Genomic DNA, 14,433 nt, shown 5'->3' with positions numbered 1-14,433 from the left:
TTAATGTTAATAGTCTTTCGTTTGTTCAAACATCGCTTAATAATCAAGCGTACCGTTGTTCCATTCAACACTTAACACATAGCTGTATCGGTATGTGCATTCATAAAATATCAGGAGTCGACTACTAGGCTCCAAAAAAAACTGATGATCTCATCATCCTCGAGATCTTCCTCGTCAATGATAAGCACATCTTCGCATTCTTCTTGTATCCAACTATTTAAGAATTTGAGGGGGAGGGGAGGGAGGCCCTTATTCTAAAGGAGCGCTTGTTTGATACAATGGCCAAGGGGATAGGCGCTTATTCGGGGTAATTGAATAACTACTATGGCCCTTTATGGTAAAGTTCTTCAACGCATCGCTGAGGCACCGAGCAAGATTTAGTAAATATAGTGCTTGAAATTTACCGTTAATGCTGAAATCTTGTCGACGAGGACTTTGTAGCTGTTTAGTTCTCTCACATAATGTCCAACATCGATGAATTTCTCAAACAAGTCAGGGGGAAACAACCTGAAAACCGAGAATAAAATGAAAAAAACCTCTCAAACCACACTTAGCTTAGACCACGAGCGGTCACGCGCGGTGAGCGAAAAAATAAAAATTATGAACGCGTTATGCACGCGCTCTCGATCTATTGTGACTGAAGAAAAAAATTATTATTTCAGAATCAGAACATCACTTCGTGTCGTCCTTAATTTCTAACTCAAGTCGGGTGTAAATTTTTTAATAACTTTCAATGCCATACTTACCGTTTAAATAACTGGCGATTTCTTTCCATGCTGAAAAGAAACCTACAGAGAAATCAATCAGTCTTAGTTATCTGTTCACATTCAACCATAAATTTCATGCATTTACTGAACAGAATTCCTCCGTGGTCCTGTTTTCCAGGTGGTATTAATAGAGGATGTTAGCATCAACAACGAGTACGAGTACGAGAACGAGAACGACTTCAACGTACTCGAAGTCGTTTTCTCAGCTTCTATGTTAGCGATGACACCAAGTTCGAGTTCATGGAACTGTGTAGGAAATATTGCGTTCGGTTGCTTTTCCTCGACTTCAAAAGCAGTATTTTACATAAAACATAATATAAGGAATGTTCAAGATGATAAAGAGAGGCTAGAAACGAAAAGAAACTGCATTAAAAGATCGGAATTTACCTTTGAAAACCAGCTCTTCCCAGTCGTTCTACCCACTTCGAGTTTTTGGTGAGAACTCGTCGTAGTGCAACTTGACAGGACGACTTGAAAACGTGGAGATGCGCAGAACGGATGCGCAGTACGCAAAATCGCTGATCTCGTTGTAGAACTCGTACTCGTTGTCGATGCTAACATCCTCTAATTTGCTCTTAGTGAATACGAGTCAAGAGTGACTGCTGATCATGCTGTGAAAAAGGTTCACAGTGGATCCAACATTCAGCTTGACAAAAAGAAAAAGACTCACCTCAACGCTCTGAAAGCACTTTTCTGCAAAAAAAAAAAAAAGTAACAAACAGTTTTAAAAATGGGGAAGATACAATCCAGGGGGGGGGGGGGGGGGGGGAGAGGTACTCCCTATAATGGCCTATTTGGGGAGGCTCCGCCCGAGAGGGATACCTTTTCCAGGCTTCAGGTATATAAAAGGGTAGGGATTTCACTAGTTGAAGTATAAGAACTGTCAGCGCGGTCTGTGGAAAGAACTAAAAGTGCTAACAGCCGTATTTTTTGTCGGTGCAAAAGACGAGAAAAATTCCTGGTTTAGTGATTTATTTCGAATATTTAAACCAAAAGACGGTGCATTTACAGCAATTAAAAGGGATGCAGTGTCCTAAATTAGTATGTTAAAGGGGTACCATTTGTCAATAGAAAGTATATGAATTAAGGGTAGCTTCTCTGTGGAAAGTGAAAATGGTATATAAAAGGGTAAGGGGTCAGATCTCGGGCGGAGCCTGGCTGTATCAAAAATTTTTGAGTTACCCCTTCCTTCTGCATGGAATACAATAATTTTCTTTATTATTATTATTTTTTTTTGAAAGGTGGATATTTGGGAAAATGCAGATATTGAGCTTTTCAATCCTTTTACAGCGGTATATTAACTTCAATATCTCAGTTAATAAGGCCAAATATTCGGGACACACATGAAGCCCTGGGCAACATATGATATGTCGACCTCCACAGAGGGAAGTAGTACCTGCAGATGTTCAACAGTAGCGGCTTCTTCTGAAGAAGACGTTTCTTGCGGCAAAATCAGCAAACCCAGAAGATAAATACCATTGGACTGAAAGTTAAGAAAAGGATCATGAGTTTCTTTATACTACAAATCCGATTTGTCGAAACACCTTTTTAAGATGATGAGAGGTTTTGCAGGTCATTTACACACGAAGAACCCAATGGGAGCCTACGGAATTACAGTTGAACCTCCATTAAGCGGCCACTGCCGGGGTACCGACAAGTGGCCGCTCGGGAGGTTGCCCGCTCAATAGAGAATCGTCAGAAATTAGCATAACATGAGCATTATGTTTAGCAGAAATATCTCTTTATTTTGCAACAGACACGCGCCGGGAGCAGCATTACTGGTCCACAATCGGTCTCGTCACTTTCTATCTCGGACTATATTTTCCTTCATAATATTCTTGAAATATAGTCAAACAAAGCGTATCAAGCGCTTGATGACCGCTTAAAAGAGGTTTCGGTTTGTTTCTGCAATTACTTTGGCCCTATGGTGACAGGCCGCTGAATAAGGGGTGTCTGCTTAATAAAAGGGGTTAAACCGTTTTACCAAGCTTACGGTCATATTTCTACGCGTTTAGAATGGTAGTCACAAAAAAATTGCCCAGCGTTGCGGACACTGCATGATGATGATAAAAATAACTGACTGTAGGACAATCTATAGTTTCCTACCATAGCTTTGTATGAAAGATTCACCCAGCGACCATTGTGGCGTTACAAGTGCATGTTATATAAAAGTATAGAATCCCTAATTTAAGGGTTCCCAAGTCCACTGAAACAGTGGGTAACATAGAAGATAGGGAGGGTGTGTGTACATGGAGTGTTGTACGTAGGGCATATTAAAATGGTAAGTACATTGGAAGCCCTTGTAAGTGGACACTCTCGGGACGGGAAAAAGGTGTCCCGCGGTACTGGAGCTGGCCGCTTATGGGAACTTAAAAATACAGAGTTTGTTTTAGCCTGCTACACAGCCGTTTTTAGTGTCGACACTAAAAACGGCTGTGTAGCAGACTAAGTTTGTATCGGAGTTGCGAAAAACGGGGTTTTTTATATGTGTTGAGGGAACAGGTGCTTTAAAGCAGTCACCGTTATCTCAAAATGAACCTAACAGAAAATGTTGAAGGTTAGAAAAAAGCACATTGAGCGACCATGCAACAAACTGCAATGCAGCCAATTCCAACACAAGTATACAGTGCAAAATAACTGATAAAAGGAACAATCTACAGTCTACCAACCTGTACAATTTGCTGTCCATTGGTATCATTGACAACGAGTTCAGTCAGAGCAGAGCAAACAGCTAAAAAATATTGGTAAAGAGAAAGATACATGTATATGAGCGGATTTTATTTTTGTATAAAAGAGAAGCTAAGCACCGTGTTAAAGACAAACGGGAAACGACAGGATGCATACTTATTAATTGTTGTTGTACGATTACTTATAATGTATCGGAGAAGTTCTTTCTCGCGCTTTTTATGAAACATGAAAGCATTCATCTTTGCGTTGCGAACGGCCAGCGAGAAACGACAAGCGTAATAGTCGTAATAGACAGCAGGAAAAGTGGTGACCAGTTCATCTTTGTCTTTTTCTTTTTCAAGTAAGTTGAGCACGACCGTCCGGGTGAACGTAGTCAACGTAGTCCTGAATAGGACTGTTGTTGACAGGGACTGACGTTTCGACAACCTGTGCGGTAGTCATCTTCAGAGTCAAAGTGAGTTGTATCACGTTAGTTGATGGTATTAAAACTATCGTTATTGGCTTGATTGGTCTATTAAGTCGCGATGTTATTGGTCGTCTGTCTGGATGATAATGCTAAACTTACTTATGAAATGACTGCTGGGTTCAATCCTTTCACAGTTTAACTGACTTTTATTAACTATAAACAGAAGCATATGCTTCTGCTGTAAACGAATGACAATGAAAATCCTCACTTACCAGTTTTCAAAGACAATGTTTCTTCACCAATCTCGACATCTGCGGGCTAAAACCATGTACAAACATATAAAATGTATTAAATTAAAAAACTAAATTCTGTTTCAAGTGCCTGACTTGCTAACTATATCTCAAAGAACCAGTTTTCCGCCAAGAGCTCAAAAAATAAAAATTAAAAAAAAGAAAACAAATTTCTCATTTACAAAAATTAATGCTGGAAACAAATGGTACCATGGATTTTCGATCAACAACTTACAAGTTCAATCAATTGTTCTCTGCAAATCAACAACAATTTTTATTTTACCTCTAAAGTAAAGCTAAGGCTTTATTATCGTCACAATTTCTATGACCACAGAGTACAACACTATACACAATCTCTAGGCTCAAGGATTATGCTTCCAGGCCTGATGGTTTCATATATCGAAGGAATGAGGAAGATAATCATCTACTTTTATGCTTTAAAGTAACGCAATCAAAGCGTTGATGTCACTTACATCAGCACTGATAGATGCCTTTGAACTGTCAGAACCAAGATATAACACGTCAGTGCTCGACTTGCGATCTCTGTAATAGATACGAAAGCGAGTTAGAACTAGCTTGCAAAGCAGGCATATTTTGTAGTGCGCACGATAATACTAATGCTTTCCTGCCATCTTGGACGTTAACCTAGCTGGTTTAACCTTAGCACGGATTTTACCTACAACACAGATTCTAAGTTGGCCTGCGAAAACAGCCGCGGTGTCTCCTCGCTCTTGGTCTCTAGCGGCGAGAAGCGGGAGAAGACGGCTGTTTTCGCAGGCTTATTCTAAGTGCAAGACAACCCTTTTAAAAAAACAAACAAACAACAAAAAACAATTCTCTGAAGTACATTTTCAGTGGTACATTAATAGTGGCCGTCATCTTTTCTCAGAATAGGCCACTTGTATGGTAGCGTCATTTCCTTCTACTACCAGAGTCCTTCAGGGTATTTTTTTGTGCAAATTAGGGCTTTTGTCATTTTAACCCACTGGAATTACCAAATTTAAATATAAAAGAAAAAGTAAAATGAATTCCAGTCAAGAAATAAAACAAGACAACCGTGAGATCACATGAAATTGTTGCTGAGCAACTTACTGCAGTAAAGCAAGGAGAAGGGGAATTCCACCAAGTAGTCTGATGTCATTACTGGAGTCTGCATCTTCTGCCAGTTGAACAATGATCCAAACCTATATCACACAAAAAGGAAAGTTCAATCTTACGGTAAAATTCCTCAAATGTACACCTCCCTTGTAGGCGAAACCCTCCTTAGATAGTTTGCCCAGTAACGTACAAACACTTCATGTATGTACGAACGAAACCTCTCCTAAGCACATACTTTTTCTCAGTCGGGTGTCGGTTTATGAAGGTATCAATATTACAGGGTTCGTATCCTTTTTTGAACAAAAACTTTCCGGACTTTTCAAGGACTTTCAAGGACACATTTGCCATTTTTGCAATGACTCTATTCAGTGCCAAAAACGAGTCTTGAGTCGATGTCTTTTCTAGTTCTTCCATAACATGAGTAATTTTATCCCGAAGGTCTTTTTGTGTTTCCTCCTCTTTCTTTGGAGTTCTACTTAAACTATAAAGTTAGCATTGAAATTCAAGGACTTTCCAGCACCGACTGCAATTTTCAAGGACTTTCAAGGCGACTTTCAAGGTTCGTACAAACCCTGATATTGTACCACATGCAAGAAACTATTGACTTTGTCAATGGCAAGTTTGCAACACTGTTCGACTCCAAACAAAAAAAATTAATACAAATTTTCCAAACAATCAGTTTATTAAAGGAAACTATGAGGATAGAGTTAGTGATTAACTGGCACACACACTTACATAAAAATTAACAACTTGGGAGTGGACCCTGAACTTTGATGAGGAAAGAATTTGTTTCAAATCTCTGTTACAATTCATAACATAAATATCATCATTCAAAGCTCATAAAAACCCTTTATTCTTGGTGAAAGTAAAACTATTACAAGTGACAAGATGATGATGATGATAATAATAAGAAGAATATAAATAATAATAGTAAATATTTACTCACCACATTCCACAAAAGCTTTTGATTATCACAGTGAAGTAGGCTGCAAATAAATTAACCAAAAACTATTACTTTCTAAAATCGAAGAAAAGAGATTCAAAGGGGCTTTAGGCAAGAAAAGCTTGTTGCATTTACATGTTGCAGGAGTTTACAAAATAATAATGCGACTCTCACCTTAGACATATTGGAATCCCATCAAACACTTTCACTTGTTCCCTAATGTTACTGTCTGCACACAAAATTCTAAGCAGTCCAGCTGCCAGACTGAAATAGTGGTATTGACAACCAGAAAGTCAGTACAAAATCAACATGCATCATGTAAGTCAAATGAATGCATTTTAAATTTTTAAAATAGTATTTCCAAATTACAGGGTTCTCCAGAAAAATTTAAGGTACATGTAAAAGCCAACTAAAAGAAAAAAGTTAAAGTAGGCAGTAAAACAATACAGCGTGTAGATCATATGAAGCAGCCAAAAAAAGAAGATGTGGGGGGGGTAGTTGTTGGAGGGGGGTTTGGCCTCCTTCCAATGGGGAATGTCAATTTTGGGGAAACTAAAGAGTGCATTTCATAGAACTTATTCTAGCCATGAGAATGGCTCCTTTATTTAATTGTACGTACAGTAGCTTTATTTCATGCATGAATATCATGAATTACGTTTGTTTTAAATATCAAGCAAAGGTGTAATAAGATACAAATGCTTTGGATTTATTATCGCACTTAAAGTGCATGTATATTTTTTGTTATTAAAAACTGAATCATTGGATAATGCAATTCTAGAGCTTTGATTGGCTTAGCCATCATGGTATATGAGCCATTATACCATGCTGTCCAAATATGGTAACTGTACGCATCTGCTCAAAATTAAAAACAAGCTGAAAATCGGTTGTTTTTACAAAATAAGTCGGGAAGAATTCTCAATATTTTGTGGGCGTTTTTCATAAAACAATTATTCCACTTGCACTTGTCGGATTTGAGATGATTATAGCCAACTTTGCGCTATGCGCCTCGTTGGCCATCTACCACCTCACATCCAAAGTGCACTCATGGAATAATTGTTAATTATGTTTGTGGCAGGTCTAAAATGCAGGTTACTTTCCATACATGTAGGTCAGAGTATGGGTCACCATGTTACAGATAATTAAACAGCACCAAAGGTGTCTCCTGGCCCTAATCTTTACAAAAATAATGTTCATTTAGATCTGGGGGAAACTGTGTGGCTTAGTAATTAATTTATCAATGGAGCAGTTATTGGCTTGAAACAAAGCAAACAAACAACTCACGTTTTGGAGAGCATATCATATTCTTGCAATATTCTTAACAGTATCTCAGTGCTGTTCAGTTCACCAATCAGGGCTCGTGGTCTTTCACTAATGACCAAAAATAAAGTATAGTTAAATTGACACAAATATAAGAGTTAGGAAAAATGTACAGGCCCCGGTTGTTCAAAAGTTGGATAGCGCTATCTACCGGATAAATTTCCATCCAGCTGATAAGTACTAGGGGAACCAACTGCATTATCCACTGAATAGATTTCTATCTCGTGGATAGTGCTATCCAACATTTGAACAACTGGGGCCAGGTGGATAAAAACAGTGTACAGCCACAAAAAAAGCGTGAGATGAAAATAAAAATAATGCTTGACCTTCGGGCAGGCTGTTGCTGAGGTAAACTATGCCAGAGCAGTTCTAACAACCCCCCTTTTCACTAACATAGTACTTTGCCTTGACACATGCATGTTACTTGCTTGTCGGACAACTCATAAAAAAACATGCTAGCCTAGTGACATCACTAGTCCTTGTTTATTGGACAGCATTTTTCATGCCCTGATAAACGTTTTATGTTACAATGGAACATCCCTAACTAGTTCTGTCTGAGGGAATCAAACTTGTGGTTTAAAAGTTGAAAAGTAGTTTAACCAACCTTTGAGCCAAGCCAATCAGGGCATACAAAGAACAGTGAAGAACCATAACATCACTGGCTGACAGAAGTAAAACAAGAGCCTGCAAATGAAAAATATATTACACTGTGTAACAATGCTCTAGCCAAAACATAACAATTTTCAGAGTGACAGAACACTTCTCTTCTAATAGCTCTGAGAAGGGAATTTTTGTACAGTTGAACATCCATGTGTGACACCTCTTCTTAGTGATCAACTCCCATTAGCAACCACTAATCCAAAACACATTTAAATTTTCCCAGGTAAAGCTTTATAGTAGAAAACTTTGTAAATGACCACCTCTAGTAAGCAACCATGACTGTCTTTTTACTCTAGGATAATAGTTTTAGAATTTTCCATTGTTTTTAACCTCTTCTAAGCGACCACCTGAGACAATGTTCTGATCGTTGTGTTTGCTGTACACTGTATGTACTATGCCTCAGAGTATGCGAGAAACTTTTAGAGACAACATGGATTTAAACTACATTTTTAATTACATGAACATAATTATATATATAATAATAATTATTGCATGCAATACATTCTCTCCAGAGAGTACATGTGTCCATTCTTCCTATTGCAAAAGACCTCCAGTTCAACTATTGAATTAAGCAACCACCTCCTGCAAGCGACCACTAACTCTGCACTTTAATTTGGGTCGTTGCTCACAGGGTGGGGTTTGACTATATACAAACCTTATGAGTACAACAGGCAACAAGCCACTCCCTCTGTTTGACATCTGCAGAAAGCTTTTGACAAATGTCTGAAAAAGATAATAAACCCATAAGAAAAATGGGAAGCTTGTAAAACAAAAATGCTAATATTTTCACAGTACTGTATCACAAAAAAAAATAACAATAACTAAGGAAGGATTAAATTTACTCGTCATTTCCTTCAAAATGTCAACTGTGAAGGGTTCCTCTCCATTCTCAAGATAACTTTCAGTCAGAAGCTGTAGGCGCTGTAAAGGTAACAAATTAAGAAGGAACATGAGGATTTCCAGCAGTTTTAAAGGAATTCAAAATGTACATTATGTACAATGTACTGTTGAAGTTCAAATAATTTTCTTGATTTCATGATTTCAAACCCAAATTATCCAGGCAAAATTATCAGTGTTTTGTTTGCCTCAATTCCCCAGATTATAGAGAAAGGTCTTGTCAAACATCATTGTTAATTAACAGTTGCAAACCAAAAAAAAGTAATGAAACAGAAGAGATGAAACTAATTATAACTGGGAATGTGATTATAGTCAGTGGATAAAAACAGAATTTTGATAGTTAACCAAAGGTAATTTTTTGGGGCTTCAACTTGATATATATGCACCAGCCTCAGAACTGCCTTAATACCTGCATCACTGCATCTTATAGCACACAATGCATCAATAATATAATGCTAAGTGAATGTACATGTAGAGTGCACATGAAATTTACCTCTGAAAGAATCTTGACTCCACCAAGATTGAAAAACTCCACCTTAAATGATGAAAATTTCATACCAACTCAATATTCATTGAAAGTACAAACCCGCACAAGTAAGTCATACTTTTCACATTCTTATGATTAGCTAGCTCACAGGTGATTAGCCAAGTATGTACAGTGTTCATACTATTTAAAGAAAAACAAAAACATTAAACAATTACACTGGATTTTCTTCAGTGATTACAGGGTGTCAAAATCCAAAAACATTAGAAAATAGTTACACAAGATGGTACAACATTTCCAGTTGTTTGTCTGATTCACATTTGATAACCTGATTAATCCCATGTGGCTTTGTGAGCGTTAATGTGTGTTGCACTGTACACAGTATTTTAAAATTTCTAAGAAATGTACAAAAAAGTCTGATGAGCAACCAGAGTGTTGTTTGCTTATGAAACGTCTTGCCTATTTGGCGATCTTGCTGTCATTGCCATTGCCATTGTTAAATCTTCCTGATCTATATGTAATGGTGCCTCCTATAGGGAATTGTGACTGCACTCAATTTTATTTTAAAATCAAAACTGAGAGACTCTGCTGTATTTTGGTAATATTCAATAATTTTGCACTTTTCCCCAAAAATTATACATTTAAATATTTATTGACTTTAAGTACACTGTATGAGTGGAGTACACAGGAAATTTAGTAAGAATAAATATAAAAAAATTTATCAGAGAATGAAGAACCATGTCGTCACAAAGTAATGCTCATGTGAGAAAATTCCCCACCTACACCCCGTACTGGCCAAGCTGCCGTAGACAATGTACAGCCTGTACATGTAGAGCTATGGAAGTAGTGACAATCAGGGATTAAAGTGGGTGTGACTGTAAAAATTATGTACCTGGAATGTAGTGTCCCTCATCAACATTCTGAGGCATATCAAAACTCTAAGGATGTTTTCTGGAGGAACTCTTTCAATCCATTCCCTGGAGAAAGCAAAACAGAAAAAGAATTGCCAAGATGAACAACCAGGAATGGCTGACATAATGTCAACCTGAATTTCGTTTCGACCTTAAACTTGTACATGCATGTTTACAAAATCTACATTATTATCAAAAACAACTTTGGCTTACTGATGGGCAAACTACCTGTACATGTACACATTAAAAAACTTTTTTAAAACATGCAACAAGTCATATTACAGTTTATTACATGTAGATATACATGATACAATCAACTGAAAATACTTACAGGCAACAGACTCTTTGCTTTACTAGGGACGTAAAGATCTAAAATACAACGATAATAAATCACTTTTATAAAATAACTCAGATAGTATACGCGCTCTGATTGGCTGAGAGGAGTGTTTGCATGAGAGTATGTAAACATGGCTGTGGCATCAAGATGTTTTGCTTTTCGCACGCTAATCACGCAAGCATGAATTTGAAAAAGCTGTTGAGTTCAAAACTCGACAAGTTTACTTTATTTACCCATTCCTTTGTCGGGTGAAACTTGGAAAATCATTACAAAGAGAGTGTGTCAATTTTTTTTCACTTAAGCTGACATTTTAAGCGAGAAAAGTCCGTATTTTGGAAACCATCTTTTTGCAAAACAAGAACTGATTACGCATGCAAGACTTTGTGGAAAAGACTTTGCAACTGGTAAGAATTTCTCTTTTAATCAGTGCCATACAAAGAGTTTTGCATTTTTTCTTGGAAATTTATTTTATAAAAGCAATAGAAAACTCTTTTCCTGTATTTGCATAGCCTGATATAAACACTCGAGGTGTTGGGAGAATTCTCAACAGTTATGCAAACCCTCGACTTCGTCTTGGGTTTGCATAACTGTCTCAAATTCTCCCAACCCTTCTCGTGTTTATATCAGGCTATGCAAACATGGAAAACATTTTCTATTGCTTAAATTACTGATATGCATGTATATGTATATATATGTATGTTTGTAGCACCCGTAGGCTAAGTCCTTTATTTGCTACTCCAAGTTTCATGCTTCTTATGAAGCAATGTGATTGCTTCGTACAAAGCATGAAACTCGGAGTAGCAAATAAATGACTTATTAGCTTACTACTATAAATATATTTACAGCTCTGATTTTTCCACTGAGTACTTTTATAGCTGATGAAGTCTACATTCTTACCACTGCTAGTTAGAAATATACATGTATGTACAATGTGGACAGATGTTCCAAAAACATACAAAGTAAGGGTCACAGCTGACATAAAACAAAGAAAGCAAGGCATCCTTAACAATGAACCTAGCCCTGACAATATTTCAAAAAACAAAGAAAACAAGGAAATTATATTACACCGGAGATGATCCAAACATAAAGGCTTGCAAACACACCTGAGTGAAATATGTTTGATGAGTGTGTGAGCTAAAATTCCTGACACTCTGGTACCTGGAACTGTGTATACAGAGAACAACAGATAATATTAGAAACATTTTATATATTTGGCTTTAACATGTTAGATACTACATGAGAAATTTCTGCAATTGATTGGCTTAGAATAGAGCAGTGGTATTTCAGCTTAATTTGAAATACCGACATGTGAAAATTACAAACCTTTGCGGGTAGTAGTATCAAACAAATAATAGCATGATTTGTTGTGATATTTGGCATTTATAAAATAACTAAGATGGTATATGCGTTCTGATTGGTTAAAAACCTATGGTTTATTGTGGCGGTAAACTCATACGAAACTTAAAGTTATTTTATAAAAGAAATAGATCACACTTTCTATGGGTTTACCAGTGTGATAACCAACTTGGGATGTTGGGAGAACACGAGGAAAGCTTGTAAATCACAAGCATCCCAAGTGGGTTATCATGCCAGTAAACCCATAGAAAGTGTGGTCTATTCCTTAAACATAACACTTGTGATCTTTCAAAATTGTCTCAAATTTCACTGGCCTAACGGCTCATGAAATTACTTATAACAATTATGAAATATCACTCGTGGTATTTATGCCAAATATCACTACAAATCATGCTATTACCTATACAAATTATTAAAATAATTAATAAATAAAGAGACGTTTAAAAAAAACATTTGTTCCTTTGGTTTGCATATTTAACAGAAATAATAAATTATTATTATTATTATTATTATTATTATTATTATTATTACTATTATTATTATTATTATTATTATTATTAATTTCCCTTGTCTCTTAGGGCTAGGAGACAAAGGAAATTAAGAATCAACTTAAGTTAAATCAAAATTAACCTGAAATCAAATTTGAACTGCAACGTATACCTGAACTTTTCCAAGGCCAGTGCTTCTGTCGACTGATGTTGGTGTGGTAAAGCATGAGTTTGAGCAGCCCAAGGATTAGGGGTCGAGTTTTGGTTTTCATCCGTTATCCATGAGATGGATGGCAGCTATCAACAGGAAAATAAAGAAAAACAAGAGTTTTTAGAGTTGCCAAGAGATGGTCTTATTTATTGGGCAACATGCTCATGCTTTCAGTGGGGGGAAGGGGGGGGGAACAGAACATCTAAAAAAGTTACATGTAGTCCTGTTTTTCTAAACAAAATGTTCCAAATGGAAATTCGCCTCTTGTGCAAAGTCACCTTGCTTACCTGCTTCCGGCTTTTAAAGGCACCCGTTTTCAGTAAATGGATCTCATTTGTGCAAATGGCACACATGATTTGGGAAACCAATTAAAATTATATTTACTATTCATGGATTTTGTTTTCCATTTGCAAATGGTAAGCCCACCAGTTTGCCTGGCCATGTAAATGGGGAGTGCCCTACTCTTTAGGGCACCTAAGTGGGTACTTTTTCAGACTTAAGGTGAATGAAAGGGTTGGGACTTCATAAGTTAGAGTACTGTACAGCAATGAAAGGGTACGGAATTAATTTTATTTTCTCAGTTGTCTTATACCAACCAAATTCAAAATATTTCACACAGACATACATTATGGCTGTATTATTTTGATAACTTAACTGCACATAGAAATGATCAAAAGACTCTTTGTTATAGGTTATCATCACATTGTGCATCTTCTGAAACTCATTCAAAGTCCCAGGATTTAGGAAAGGAATTTGGTATTATACAGTTAAATATAAATCTTGTATTTAACCTATTTTCAACAGAGCTACAATGTTATACATTTTCTCAAGGTACAATACAAATCATCAGGGACGGGAAAGCCTGATTTTTCCTTGTTAAGGTTGACAAAATGTCATAAAGGCCCTATATGGCAAAATGTCTCAATTGTACAAGTACATGTACAGGGGTCCAGAAAGGGTGGTGCAGTAGTGAGAGCACTCACCTCCCACCAATGTGGCCCAGGTTTGAATCCTGGTGTCGACGCCATATGTGGGTTGAGGTTGTTGTTGGTTCTCTCCCTTCTTCTGAGGGGTTTTTCTCCGGGTACTCCAGTTTTCCCCTGTCCTTAAAACATGTTAAAAACCAACACTTGCAAATTCCAATTCGATCTGGAACCCATGGACATGTTTCAACGAGTTCTCATGAACTCTTAAAATAAGTGCTCCCTGGCAAAGAAATTACAGTAACAATGTACCTGTTGCTTGCTTGCTGGTGTGTTGAGTAACTCCAGCAACCGAGACAAATCTTTCATCTCATTGTCTCTACAGAGAAAAGAAAATTAAATAAAAGTGCACTGAATAAATAAATATATTTATAAATAAATATAGAAATAGAGAAGTACCTGTAAAGCACATGTAAAGGTTATCTGTTTATCTCTTACAAAGCAAATTACAGGATAACCAATTTGCCTCAGGAGATTTTGCCAAAAAACACATTTTGAAGCCAGTCAAGTGGTTTTCTGGTCACTGTCGTGCTATAAAAAGCTAAAACTTACCACAAAGCTGTTTACAGGTCGTAAACTTCACAGCCTTCTAATCCA

At 36.9% G+C, this 14,433-nt stretch overlaps 1 protein-coding gene across 2 annotated transcripts in view; it reads right to left on the bottom strand.

Annotated features, from left to right (window-relative positions):
- The window catches only part of LOC140930886 (serine/threonine-protein kinase Nek10-like), a 29,090-nt gene extending 14,892 nt beyond the window's left edge, over positions 1-14,198 (bottom strand). Inside the window, exons 1-20 of one of the 2 annotated variants that reach the window (XM_073380597.1) lie at positions 14,089-14,198; positions 12,815-12,939; positions 11,902-11,962; positions 10,793-10,830; positions 10,443-10,527; positions 9,560-9,601; positions 9,012-9,090; positions 8,825-8,892; positions 8,114-8,193; positions 7,474-7,560; positions 6,367-6,456; positions 6,196-6,235; positions 5,244-5,335; positions 4,625-4,694; positions 4,134-4,179; positions 3,437-3,498; positions 2,164-2,250; positions 1,438-1,460; positions 747-788; positions 405-507 (exon numbers count right to left, since the gene is read on the bottom strand). In XM_073380597.1, coding sequence (XP_073236698.1) covers positions 405-507; positions 747-788; positions 1,438-1,460; positions 2,164-2,250; positions 3,437-3,498; positions 4,134-4,179; positions 4,625-4,694; positions 5,244-5,335; positions 6,196-6,235; positions 6,367-6,456; positions 7,474-7,560; positions 8,114-8,193; positions 8,825-8,892; positions 9,012-9,090; positions 9,560-9,601; positions 10,443-10,527; positions 10,793-10,830; positions 11,902-11,962; positions 12,815-12,939; positions 14,089-14,145 — 1,377 coding nt within the window. In that variant the 5' untranslated portion in view covers positions 14,146-14,198. The remainder of the gene's footprint in view (positions 1-404; positions 508-746; positions 789-1,437; positions 1,461-2,163; positions 2,251-3,436; positions 3,499-4,133; positions 4,180-4,624; positions 4,695-5,243; positions 5,336-6,195; positions 6,236-6,366; positions 6,457-7,473; positions 7,561-8,113; positions 8,194-8,824; positions 8,893-9,011; positions 9,091-9,559; positions 9,602-10,442; positions 10,528-10,792; positions 10,831-11,901; positions 11,963-12,814; positions 12,940-14,088) is intronic. The other variant, XM_073380598.1, reaches the window with a different exon arrangement.
- Between the last annotated feature and the right edge of the window lie 235 nt (positions 14,199-14,433).

The sequence above is a fragment of the Porites lutea genome, chromosome 3, assembly GCF_958299795.1.
Source record: "Porites lutea chromosome 3, jaPorLute2.1, whole genome shotgun sequence".
In the NCBI taxonomy this organism is placed as follows: Eukaryota; Metazoa; Cnidaria; class Anthozoa; order Scleractinia; family Poritidae; genus Porites; species Porites lutea.
This window is presented reverse-complemented; position numbering and strand designations above follow the sequence as displayed.